The sequence below is a fragment of the Bison bison genome, unplaced genomic scaffold, assembly GCF_000754665.1.
Source record: "Bison bison bison isolate TAMUID 2011002044 unplaced genomic scaffold, Bison_UMD1.0 scf7180017864466, whole genome shotgun sequence".
In the NCBI taxonomy this organism is placed as follows: domain Eukaryota; kingdom Metazoa; phylum Chordata; class Mammalia; order Artiodactyla; family Bovidae; genus Bison; species Bison bison.
The window spans coordinates 6,777,136-6,790,523 of record NW_011495027.1 but is presented as its reverse complement, the minus strand read 5'-3'; the positions used below and the strand labels follow the sequence as shown (position 1 = coordinate 6,790,523).

The following is a 13,388-nucleotide window of genomic DNA, read 5'->3' as shown; positions in this document are numbered from 1 at the left end:
GATTCATACACTTATTTATTCTCTTAGCCAATGTGCCAGTCCCTGTGCTAGGCACTGGAAATGGACAGAGAAAGGGACAAATTGGGTGATGACCTTGTGAAACTTACCTTCTTAATGTATGAACTTTTCCTGTTAGCTTTACTCTCTAATGAGAGAACCTAGCCGGAGAAAGCAACGGCAACCCAGTCCAGTCAGTACTCTTGCCTGGAAAATCCCATGGACGGAGGAGCCTGGTAGGCTGCAGTCCATGGGGTCGCTAAGAGTTGGGCATGACTGAGCAATTTCACTTTCACTTTTCACTTTCATGCATTGGAAAAGGAAATGGCAGCCCACTCCAATATTCTTGCCTGGAGAATCCCAGGGACAGAGGAGCCTAGTGGGCTGCCGTCTATGGGGTCGCACAGAGTCAGACACGACTGAAGCGACTTAGCAGCAGCAGCAGCAGCAGCAGCAGATGGTTGAGGAAAAAAAAATGTGATTAAAATATGGGCATCATGGAACTGAGATTTGTAAGAAACATTAAGTTTATTGGTTCAACCATCATTTTTCTAGACAAAGTCATTTTGTAGATGGTAAAATTGTCTTGAACTCATTAATTTTATTTTGATCTATAAGACTAAATCTTATTTTTCAGTTTTATAAGACTATGAGGTATAAAAGGCTAACTTTGTAATCATAGTTCTTACTAACACTAGTCTTTTTTATCTTAGGATTGAATTTACCAAACTGGCTGCAGACCCTTCTGTTGTGAATCTGGGCCAAGGCCTTCCAGATATATCCCCTCCTGTATATGTAAAGGAAGAATTATCCAAGATTGCAGCAATTGATAATCTGAATCAGTACACACGGGGCTTTGTAAGTATATGAGCACCGTGTGTGGTGTGAGTGTGTATTTTGTATTGTATTGTGTGTGAACATACTTCTGTCACTTCTCTGTAATTGGCTTTCTAGAACCAACTATCCTAACCTGATGGGCAAAGGAACCCCCACCCTTGCCCTTATATCTGAGGATAAGCTGTCCCCTAATTCCAGCTTCTCCACAGTCCTGTCTCGGCCCCTCCTTTACTACTATTCCAAGATGGGGTTCCCATGGCAACAAAGGAAGGAGAGTATTCACTTGAGACATGTTTTCTCTCCTTTCATACTTATGCAGCCTCATCACTGGTCTCTTCATTAATATCATTTATTTCCAACTAGTTACTTTCTCTCTGCCTCAGCCCAACTTCATCCTTCTTGTTACAATGCCTACTAGAGCCAGAGAGTTCCCAGTACCACAACTTACTAAGTGAATTGAGCAAAGCTTCGGGACACAAGGCCAATGTACAAAAATCAGTTGTATTTCTGTCGTACTAAAAGTGAAGTTAAAAAGTAAAATTATTTAAAATGCCATTTACAATAATATCTAAACACACTGAAATTTAGAAGTGATTTTTTAAAGATATATACAACGTTTGTTCACTGAAAACTACACCACTTTGCTGAGAGATATTAAATGATACCTAAATAAATGGAGTGATATATGATGTTCATAGATTGGAAGACTAAGTATGGTTAAGGTGTCAGTTCTCCCTAAATTGATCCATGGCAAGGAGTGGCAAGCTATAGTCCATGGGCCAAGTCCAACCAATCCCTGACTTTGTAAGTAAGGTTTTATTGGAACATCCCTATACCCATCGTTCATATATTTTCCAGCTTTTGTGAATATATATGAGTGTATATATATGTGTGTGTGTGTTTATATCGGTGTAGCAGTGGGGATGGGGTTGCGGTGTCAGCAGGCTGTGGACGTTGGTCACCTCAGGGCATGGGAGGTAAGAGATTTTGAGGAAAGATAATTTTTCTTTATGTATCGTTTGCCTAATTTTACTTATATGAATCATGAGTCACTTTGTAATTTAAAAATTTAAGCACAAATCCTTATTACTGTAAGGGCAGATGTATAGTGTTTATAGTTGCTTTCATATCACCCTTTGCTAGAATTTGTTAAACCTGTTATTAAAATGAATTCAAAGAGAATTTTGGATTTCTGGGAGGGGTGACAACTGTCTCTTGCTGCTCTTTCAACAATTTGTGTATATTTTTTGACCTTCTATTACTAATTACAACCAGCTTCTCTAATACTATACTACTTCCTAATTTCAAAATATGAAAAATGTGCTCTGGCTTCACTTTTATGGATTTTAACCAGGTGAGGCTCTGGGACATACATGCCACTGTTACAAAAGAAATAAAAAGACGACAAGTAAATACATCCTTAACAAAAAAATTCCGCCTTCTCTTCATATGAACTGGGATGGACAACTTAGAGGGAGCCGTACTCTTTTACCTCAGTAAGCCAAGATATAGCTAAGCAATCTCCCTCTTCTCCTGCATCCTGACCCAGTTTATTACTCCAGAGCCTGGTGCTTTCCTAACAAAGTCACAAGACCTGCACTTGGACACTTACTAATATTTTCTGCAAATGACTGAAAATCAAGGTGGTTACTGAAAGCAAAAAGAGGATGCAGACGCTGGGCAGAAAAAAGCAAATATCAAGATATCAGATAACAAAGCTGATACCTTGAAATTTTGTATTCAAAAATCAGTCATTTAATAGGGAAGTTTTTAATCATTAGCAAATCATCATGACCATTCATTCAGGAACCTTCTGAAAATAAGGGGAACGATTTTTTTGTTTTTAATTTGTTGCCATAAAAATACACGTTAGAGAACTGTAAAACCTAAATGTTAAAAAATTTTTAACATTTCAGAGCCAAACTATCTCAAAGAAGTAGGTCTCATAATTAAATTCAAGGTTTTGTTCTTCCTTTTCACTCAACAGGGTCATCCATCACTTGTGAAAGCTCTGTCCTGCCTATATGAAAAGTTTTATCACAATCAAATCAATCCAAATGAAGAAATCCTTGTGACAGTAGGAGCATATGGATCTCTTTTTAATGCCATTCAAGGATTGATTGATGAGGGGGATGAAGTAAGTATATTAACATTATCGTGCTGCCTTTATATTTTCACTTTTTTCATGCTTATTTTAAGTATTTTTCAAATATAGTACGTATGCAGTCAAGTTCACAAAAAACTGTTAAGTACAACTTAGTAAATGTTTACTTGTGTGTGTATGTTTGTCTCCCTGTAACCACAAACCAGATGAAGATAGAGTACATTTCCAGCAACCTGGAAGGCTCCCTCTTGCCCCTTCCTAGTCTGTATTCTTCCAGAGGTAACAGTCTTCTGTATTCTGTCAGAGATTCATTTTACTAGCTCTTTAACCTGATGTAATAGAATATACAGTATATACTCTTGAGTCTGACTTCTCTCATTTATCATTTTGTCTGTGAGATTTATTCACTTTTGTTGCGTGTTGTTTATTCTTCTGTTTACAGCCTGTTTACATAAGGGCAGGTAAAAGAGGCTAGCAGTAGTATGGGAAGATGAACTCAATCAACAAGTATTTGGTCACTGTCTTTTTGTGCCCTGTATTGTCAGCAGCACCATGTGAGGGATGCATAACAAGACAACTGAGTGACTTTTTAATTTAGTGAAGTGATATAAAACCCACTTCAGCACTGACCTCAGTAGCTCTGCTCCTGCTTCCCCATTATCATTCCAGGACCCTTGCTTTCATATTTACTCAGCTCTTCCATTTATTCAAAATTTACTGAGGATATGCTAGACGATGTGGGAGAGAAGATTTTTTTAAAAGACTGTTTCTATGTGGAAGAGGTTCCCTGTTTAGTGAAGGAGATGAACTTGTAAACAGATACAGAAGGATGCAGTGTGGTAGGCAGTGGTGGGGAATGTGTAAGTTACCATGGTGACAAGAGGAAGAAGTGATGAACTCTGCTAATATAGGTCCAGGAAGCTCCAGAGAGGTGTTGGGTAAGCCCAGTCTGAGGAATGAATATTTGCCATGATCTGTATTGTTAATTCCCTTCTTTGAACTCTGCCAGCACTTTTTTTTTTTTTTTTTAATTTTGTGGCTGCACTGGGTCTTCATTGCTCAGTGCAGGCTTTCTTTAGCTGTGGTGAGCAGGGGCTAGTCTTCGTTGCTGTGTGTGGGCTTCTCATTGCAATGGCTTCTCTTATTGTAGAGAGGGCGCTTCAGTAGTTGTGGCGCAGGAGCTTCACTGCTCCAGGGCACGTGGGATCTTCTCGGACCAGGGATCAAACCTGTGTCCCCTTGCATTGGCAGGCAGATTCTTAATCAGTGAGCCACCAGGGAGGTCCTGAACCACCACCCCCCCAGCACTTTATCTGTACCTCCTTTATGAAAGATACCTCTGTGACTTTGTGTTACCTTTTCTATTAGATCTCTATTCCCTCTGCTCTGCCAAACAATAAGTTACTTAAGGAATCATGGTAAGGAAGTACAGTCATACTTTCATATATGTAATTTCCTTTATTCCCATAACTGAAAGTTTCAGCTCAGGCTTTGATCGTGTTACTCCTTTGCTGCTTCCTCCTTCTCTGCACTCTGTTGGTGTGTCCCAAGGCTCAGCCTTTTGCCATCTTTTCTCTATTCTTCTTCACCGATCAACTTATCTAATATTTTGAAACCACACACATCACTTTGCATCATATAGGCCTATTATTTTCCTTATAATATTTATTACTATCTGAAATTATCTAATTTACTTCCTTGTTTCTTATTTATTATGTCTCTCTCTGTAGAATTTAAGTTCCAGAAAAATTAGTTTATTGTTATAGAGCCAGCAGTTGAAATAGCGAGTGCTCGGTAAATATTCGTCAAAAAGAGAGGGGAATCATTTCCATTGTAAAAATAAGGAAATCTCAGGGAAGAGTGTCAGGTATATTCTCAGTTCCACCTCGCTGCCTCCCCCGTTTCCTTTCCTTCGTGGAGCTCTCACTTCATACCAGGCATGATGTGTCTCATCAGGGCTGCAAAGATGGGTCATCTTAGTCCCTAAGAATTTCACAGTCTAATGAACTTCAGGAAAACATCCATTCCTGGCTCATGTCTTGTCCTCTGCAATACCCAAAGCCTAACATAGCACGTTGTGTAGAAAATATTCATTGTGAATTAGATGGCCAGTACAAACAAAGGAACTTTAGAATGTAAGGGCTTCCTGTAACTCAGTGAGACAAGCCTTGAACAGGAAATATAAATAGTAAAAAGTAGAAATCTAGGATGATAATTAGGTGCCATTAATTTAACCAACACAAACTTAAAGGCAGTTTAGTGTTCAGTTCAGTTCAGTCGCTCAGTCGTGTCCGAGTCTTTGTGACCCCATCGATGGCAGCACCCAGGCCTCCCTGTCCGTTACCAACTCCCGGAGTTTACTCACACTCATGTCCAGTGAGTCGGTGATGCCAGCTAGCCATCTCATCCTCTGTCATCCCCTTCTCCCACCTTCAGTCTTTCCCAGCATCATGGTCTTTTCAAATAGTCACCTCTTTGCATTGGGTGGCCAAAGTATTTGAGTTTCAGTGTCAGCATCAGTCCTTCCAAAGAATATTCAAGACTGATTTCCTTTAGGATGAATTGGTTGTATCTCCTTGTAGTCCAAGGGACTCTCAAGAGTCTTCTCCAACACCACAGTTCAAAAGCATCAATTTTTTGGAACTCAGCTTTCTTTACAGTACAACTCTCACATCCATACATGACTACTGGAAAAACCATAGCCTTGACTAGATAGACCTTTGTTGGCAAAGTAATGTCTCTGCTTTTTAATATGCTGTCTAGGTTGGTCATAACTTTCCTTCCAAGGAGTAAACATCTTTTAATTTCATGGCTACAGTCACCATCTGCAGTGATTTTGGAGCCCAGAAAAATAAAGTCTGTCACTGTTTCCACATCTGTTTGCCATGAAGTGAAGGTACTGGATTTCATGATCTTAGTTTTCTGAATGCTGAACTTTAAGCCAACTCTTTCATGCTCCTCTTTCCATCAAGAGGCTCTTTAGTTCTTCTTCATTTTCTGCCATAAGGGTGTTATCATCTGCATATCTGAAGTTATTGATATTTCTCCCAGAAATCTTGATTCCAGCTTGTGCTTTATCCAGCCCATCGTTTCTCATGATGTACTCTGCATAGAAGTTAAATAAGCAGGGTGACAATATACAGCCTTGACGTACTCCTTTTCCTATTTGGAACCAGTTTGTCATTCCATGTCCAGTTCTAACTGTTGCTTTCTAAACCTGCATACAGATTTCTCAGGAGGCAGGTCAGGTGGTCCGGTATTCCCATCTCTTTCAGAATTTTCCACAGTTTTTTGTGATCCACACAGTCAAAGGCTTTGGCATAGTCAATAAAGCAGAAGTAGATGTTTTTCTGGAACTCTTTTTTGCTTTCTTGATGATCTCCAATGGATGTTGTTAATTTGATCTCTGATTCCTCTGCCTTTTCTAAATCCAGCTTGAACATCTGAAAGTTCACAGTTCATGCACTGTTGAGGCCTGGCTTGGAGAATTTTGAGTATTACTTTACTAGCATGTGAGATGAGTGCAATTGTGCGGTAGTTTGAGCATTCTTTGGCATTGGCTTTCTTTGGGATTGGAATGAAAACTGACCTTTTCCAGTCCTGTGGCCACTGCTGAGTTTTCCAAATTTGCTGACATATTGAGTGCAGCACTTTCACAGCATCCTCTTTTAGGATTTGAAATAGCTCAACTTGAATTCCATCACCTCCACTAGCTTTGTTCGTAGTGATGCTTCCTAAGGCCCACTTGACTTCACATTCCAGGATGTCTGGTTCTAGGAGAGTGATCACACCATTGTGATTATCTGGGTTTTGAAGATGTTTTTTGTACAGTTCTTCTGTATATTCTTGCCACCTCTTCTTAATATCTTCTGCTTCTGTTAGGTCCATCCCATTTCTGTCCTTTATTGAGCCCATCTTTGCATGAAATGTTCCCTTGGTATCTCTAATTTTCTTGAAGGGATCTCTAGTCTTTCCCATTCTGTTGTTTTCCTCTATTTCTTTGCATTAATCACTGAGGAAGGCTTTCTTATCTCTCCTTGCTATTCTTTGGAACTCTGCATTCAATTGAGTGTATCTTTCCTTTTCTCCTTTGCTTTTCGCATCTTCTTTTCACAGCTATTTGTAAGACCTCCTCAGACAACCATTTTGCTTTTTTGCATTTCTTTTTCTTGGGATAGTGTTGATCTCTGTCTCCTGTACAATGTCACGGACCTTCATCCATAGTTCATCAGGCACTCTGTCTATCAGATCTAGTACCTTAAATCTCTTTCTCACTTCCACTGTATAATCGTAAGGGATTTGATTTAGGTCAGAACCTGAGTGATCTAGTAATTTTCCCTACTTACTTCAATTTAAGTGTACACTTGTAAAATTATACATTGTTGGCAGATTTTTCAAAAGCAGTTTGAATATATATATATAGAGAGAGAAAGAGTACCATAAAAGGTGTTTATACTCTTTAGTCTAGCAGTAACAAGCACTAAAATGGAGAAACTGTGCAGTCACTAATTCACTGTACTGTTATTTATACAAACTATAACAAAATTATCCTAGAATTCAGTAGACTCTCAAATAGCCATTAAAACAATGCATTAAAACTAAATAATATTAAATGTTTGTGAAGTATTGCTGCGTGTAAAAAAAGATAGAAAAACTGAATGTCGACGATGAATATAAATCACGTGTTTAAACTCATTATAGAAAAGCAAAAAGTCAGGGATACTAGGTCCAGACTGGCATATTGCAGAAGAGATACCAACTGGATAGGTTAGTCTGGCCCACTGACCTGAGAGACAGGCCATGAGTAGATTGAGAGAGCCTGTAGTAGCCTACAGGACCTTGTAGGAGCAAAGGAGCTAGGAAAAAAGAATCCAGATATAAGTCACCTGGAGGAAAATTGTGGGTATCAGACATTAACGGTAGCATCCTGTCTTCTTGCATTCTCTCTCTGTTTGGTGATGTTTTTGAAAAAGAAATGTCTTTGTTGTTGTTGTTCAGTCACGCAATCATGTCCAGCTCTTTGTGACCCCATGTACTGTTGCACGCAGGCTTCCCTGTTCTTCTCTCAGGACGATACTTAGAAATTACTACACCATAACAGAGAGAATCCCTGCAGTGCTCTCTTTCCTTCTGGTCTTGCTGTGCTGCTGATTGTTTATTTTCTAATTTGAAATTTAAACTCACTGTTTTTGGCTAGATCATCCCTTTGAGAATATAATGAGAGCTGTGGACCCTTTTCCCAGAAAAATAAACCTATGCATGTAGAAAATTTTGCATACGATTTGAAGGGTCCCACTGCAAGCCTATCCACAGAGCTCCCTAGGAAATCAAGGGGTCCAATTAAGGCTCCTGACAAGTTTGTTCCCAAGGTCTTTTTCACTCAGGTGTGTGAAGACAAAGTGCACTGCTGCATCTTAGCATGTTGTATAGTGCTTCACACATAGTATGTACACTGCTGCTGCTGCTGCTAAGTCGCTTCAGTCGTGTCCGACTCTGTGTGACCCCATAGACGGCAGCCCACCAGGCTCCCCCGTCCCTGGGATTCTCCAGGCAAAAACACTGGAGTGGGCTGCCATTTCCTTCTCCAATGCATGAAAGTGAAAAGTGAAACTGAAGTCACTCAGTCGTGCCCAACTCTTAGCGACCCCCTGGACTGGAGCCTACCAGGCTCCTCCGTCCATGGGATTTTCCAGGCAAGAGTACTAGAGTGGGGTGCCATTGCCTTCTCCGTATTTGTTAAATGGATTAATTATTGATTGATTCGTTATTTGGTTTGATTCCAGGTCATAGTGATAGTGCCTTTCTTTGACTGCTATGAGTCCATGGTGAGAATGGCTGGAGCAACACCTGTTTTTGTTCCCCTGAGATGTGTAAGTCTGCCCCTATGATTTACGTTTTTAAAAAGTTTTGAAAATGCCTATTACTTTGTTGTCAATAAAGTTTCTACTTTGATTACATTTTGGGATTTACTGTATATCTCTACCATGACTGAAGGTAACAGCTATTTAAGGGGGGATTTTTATTACTTCATCATATGTTTGCCATGTATCTAACAGCTTCTACCTTGTATGTAATAGTATTTTTTGTGGTTATGTATCTCCCCTACTGACTGAGCACCACCAGGTCAGAGACCATTTCTGACTCACTTTTATAGCTCTAGTCCCCAGTAACTAACAGTGCAGGGTATGTGCTGGTAATCATTAAGTCATGGCTGACTCTGTGACCCCACGGATGGTAGCCCTCCAGGCTCCTCTCCATGGGATTTTTCAGGCAAGAATAGTGGAGTGGGTTGCCATTTCCTCCTCCAGGGGATTTTCCTGACTCAGGGATTGAATTCGGGTTTGCTGCTTGGCAGGCTGATTCTTTACCATTGAACCCCCTGGGAATCCTAGGGTGTATGCTGGGTATTCAATAAATACTTACTCAATTCTGAATGAAGTGTTTTGGTTTTTTACTCTACTTTTATCTTTAGGAATACAGTATAGTTTAATTGTCTTTTTAAAAAATCTTATTAAAATAAGTAACACACTAGGGTGAATCACAGAATCTTCTATTAGCCTTATAGAATCAGACGTGTTAACCATAATCAGACGTGTTAACCGTAACCATATAGCTGGCTCCTCTGAAGGAATTTAGGCACTTTTACAGCTGTTAATGTTGACAGAGTTCATGTTTCCATTTAACAGGTATGAGCATGGGACTCAAGTCCTGTTGGGCTCTTAAGGCAGAAGTAAATCTTAGTTATTTTTGTTTCTTTTCTTTGTTAGTTATCTATTAAGTTACCTTTGCCATGCCTTTCTCTACTTTTTTTTCCTTATTAGGTTATTTATTTATAATACAGCAAACATGAATTAACTGATTAAATCACATCTTCATTCTTCATGCTTAGAAACCTGTTGATGGGAAAAAATGCTCTAGTTCTGACTGGACCTTAGATCCTCAAGAACTGGCAAGCAAATTTAATTCCAAAACCAAAGCTATAATACTAAATACTCCGCATAACCCCCTTGGCAAGGTGAGTCTTTGAACTCTTTATGCATCTTCTGATCCATCATTTTCTCACACGTTGAATAATTGGCTCTGCTCTTTTGTTTCCTTTCATATGTGTAGGTGTATACCAAAGAGGAACTCCAAGTAATTGCCGACCTTTGCATCAAATATGACACACTCTGCATCAGTGATGAGGTTTATGAATGGCTTGTATATACTGGAAATAAGCATTTTAAAATAGGTACCAATTATTACGTAGAGTCACAAATCTAAATGTGTTTGCACACATGTGGAGTATCTGGAAAGAATCCCAGAACAGCTTTAGAATAGTCTTTGTAATGGGTAGATGTCTGTGAGCACTTAAAAACGGGACTTGAATGAATGATGTTTGAGTGGATTTATGAACAGGTTGAAGGACAAGCAGTACAAACTTAGGAGACAAGGTTTTAGATCACAGTATACAACTAGGAAACCAGAGAAGTAGTACTTTTGCCTTCATTCTTAGCTTTTTTTTTTTTCCCCCAATAATCTAACTATTACTTTGTATATAAGACATAGGGAATTTACTTATTCCTGAACTGGCCTGTCCCTACTAAGGGAAATGCTGAAATGCCAGATGAACAGGAAAGAAATTGCTGTGACAGTTAAGGTATTGCTGCAATGGATTTCACCATTACTACTACATCTCAGGCTTCCCCAGTGGCTCAATGGTAAAGAATCTGCCTGCAATGCAGGAAACGTGGGTTCAATTCCTGGGTCAGGAAGATCCTCTGGAGGAGGGCGAATCTTGTGGACAAAGGAACCTGGTGGGCTATGATCTATAGGGTCACAAAGAGTTGGACATGACTGAAGTGACTGAGTGTACACACACACACACACACCCAGGCCATGTCACAGATACCATGGTGTCTTCTGGGGTGATCCAAACTTATATCACCTATAGGGTTATAACTGTGCTTCAAGCTTTGGGTCTTTGCACTTTCCCTTCCTATACTTGGAAACAGTTTTCCCTCAGATATCCAAACGACTCAGTGTCACCTCCCTGGGGTATTTATTCAGTTTTCAGATTTTATGACCACACATTTAAGATTTAAACCTCTGTGCATTTTCTTTGTCCTTTTCCTGTTGTTTTGTTTTATTTTTTTTGGCTGTGATGGGTCTTTGTTGCTGCACTCAGGCTTTCTCTAGTTACGGGGAGTCAGGGCTACTCTTCATTGCGGTCTTCGGACTTCTCATTGCAGTGGCTTCTTTTGTTGCAGGACAAGGCTGTAGAATGCAGACTCAGTAGTTGTGGCACACAGGCTTAGTTGCTCTGAGGCATGTGGGATCTTCCTGGACCTGGGATCGAACCCATGTCCCCTGCATTGCAAGGCAGATTTTTAACTACTGAACTACCAGGAAAACCCTTCTGTCCTGTGTTTTCCTGTATAACAAATATCAGGATCTATATATTTTTACTTCTAACCTGCAAGGAGGTAGGAATTTTTAAATGTTTTGATCTCTTCTGAATCATCAGTTCCCAGAATAGGGTCTTGTGCATGGCAGACAATCAGAAAATAATTGTTGAATAAAATGAATAGGAAGTATGAAAGGGTGAGGGAAGAATAATATCACTGGCAGGAACCAATAAATTTTAAAATTAGTGTATTTATACATAAATAGTTGTTGCACACATCATAATTATCTGTGGTAAATTACAAACTGCTGTGGAGACACAGAGGAGATCAACCAAGTGGGCAAAAGATGGAATTAGTCAGAGAAGTAGAAAGAAAAGTCTTCTCAGATAAACTTGTGTACTAAGGTGAGATGGCATGAAAGATCAAGATATACTTAACTGGCTTATAAGAGTGTGTTGTAGTAACTGGCACAAATGAGAATGGAAAAGTAGGGTGATTCTGAAGGACTTTATATATGAATATAAAGAATTTAAATTTCATTGAGGTGGGGCCAATGGTTCTTAAACTTTTATTATATTTTAGTGATAGAGTATCATGAAGTCACAGTGTTCATCTGATGAATTAGTGACAATATATACTGTATTTCATCATGAAGCTAGAGGTAATTTTCTTAACAGAAATTTAATAATTAGAAGTCAATATAAAAATCACAAATCTGTGTGTATTCACCTGTAACAAAGTGTTACTGAAATAAATACATCTGAGTCTTTCTGATTTTTGCCATTATTGTTCATTTCCTGATGCTCATTTGTTTCACTATTGGCAGCATTCACCATCAGATAACCAGTTGTTGTTTTAGTTACTAAGTCATGTCCAACTCTCTTTTTGTGACCCCATGGGCTATAGCCCACCAGAATCCTCTGTCCATGGGATTTTCCAGGCAAGAACACTGGAGTGGGTTGCCATTTCCTTCTCCAAGGGATCTTCTCAACCCAAGGATCAAATCCATGTCTCTTGCGCTGGCAGGCTGGTTCTTTACCACTGAGATAACCAGTAGCAGTTTGAAGTGCTAAAGAAAATTTTGTGGAAAACTTAAAATCAGTTTTTTTCAAGCTCTATTAAAAAAAGTCAATAATTAATTTGATCATCAAGGTACCAGTGAGCGTACTTTGAGAACAGCTGCAACAGGCAATGACGAGGTGTGATGAGGCAGGGTAATTGGTTCTGTATTGGATTTGTTTTATAAAGGTAAGAATGAGCTGCAGGTGAGGATTTTAAGTCCGATCCCCTGGCAGTGGAGATCATATGCTGGGGTTGTTTAGAAGTATAAACTGTAGGGCACAGAATATAGCATTTGAAGGTGGGAAGGCAAGCAAGTATGATTCTGAGATCTCTAGCCTGGACCACTCAGCAGTGATGAGGCCTTAATCAGGGATGGAAATGGAAGGAGACAGGTCTGTGGGAAGAGCTGAGCAAAGGAAATTCCTGCTTCTCATGCTAAGTTTCAGTGTCTTTGAGACATAGAGGAGGAGATGTCTACAGACAAGTAGAATTATAGGCCTGATTGTCAGGATCAAATTGTGAAGGGATTCATTTTTGAAAGTCACCAAAATTTTGTTGATAGTGGAACACATGGAAGACAATGTATCTTCTAAAGGAGAATGTATAAACAAAGAAGAGAGCCAGAAATTTGTAAGGTGTGGTATCTTAGCACAGCCCATTTTGTTATTTGTCAAAATTGCATCAGAGTTCACCTCCCCACATCTTTTTGATAATCTCTGTCTCAGGTCATTAACTACTCCCCAGTTGAAAATCAAACCAACATGGACAATTTCATTTTTGATAATTTTTTAGAAGTAGAGAGAGGAAGAGGCATCTATCTAATGAATAAATATAATTTTATGCTTAACATTTTGTACATTTTACAAATGTTCATGTCTATGCAATAACTCAAAGCTTTTAAATTTTATTTAACTCAGTTTAGCAATATTCTTTTCAAAATATTGCTTTAAATGATCTTGAAACTTCTTGTTTAAACCTTATAAATACTTTATGGTAAAAGT

The 13,388-nt window shown here is 39.2% G+C and overlaps 1 protein-coding gene across 3 annotated transcripts in view; it reads left to right on the top strand.

The window, feature by feature from the left end:
* CCBL2 (cysteine conjugate-beta lyase 2) overlaps window positions 1–13,388 on the top strand; it is a 60,578-nt gene that overhangs the window by 24,974 nt on the left and 22,216 nt on the right. For all 3 annotated transcript variants that reach the window (XM_010860356.1, XM_010860357.1, XM_010860355.1), the window contains 5 exons: window positions 711–855; window positions 2,822–2,971; window positions 8,722–8,808; window positions 9,828–9,953; window positions 10,049–10,169. In XM_010860356.1, coding sequence (XP_010858658.1) covers window positions 711–855; window positions 2,822–2,971; window positions 8,722–8,808; window positions 9,828–9,953; window positions 10,049–10,169 — 629 coding nt within the window. The remainder of the gene's footprint in view (window positions 1–710; window positions 856–2,821; window positions 2,972–8,721; window positions 8,809–9,827; window positions 9,954–10,048; window positions 10,170–13,388) is intronic.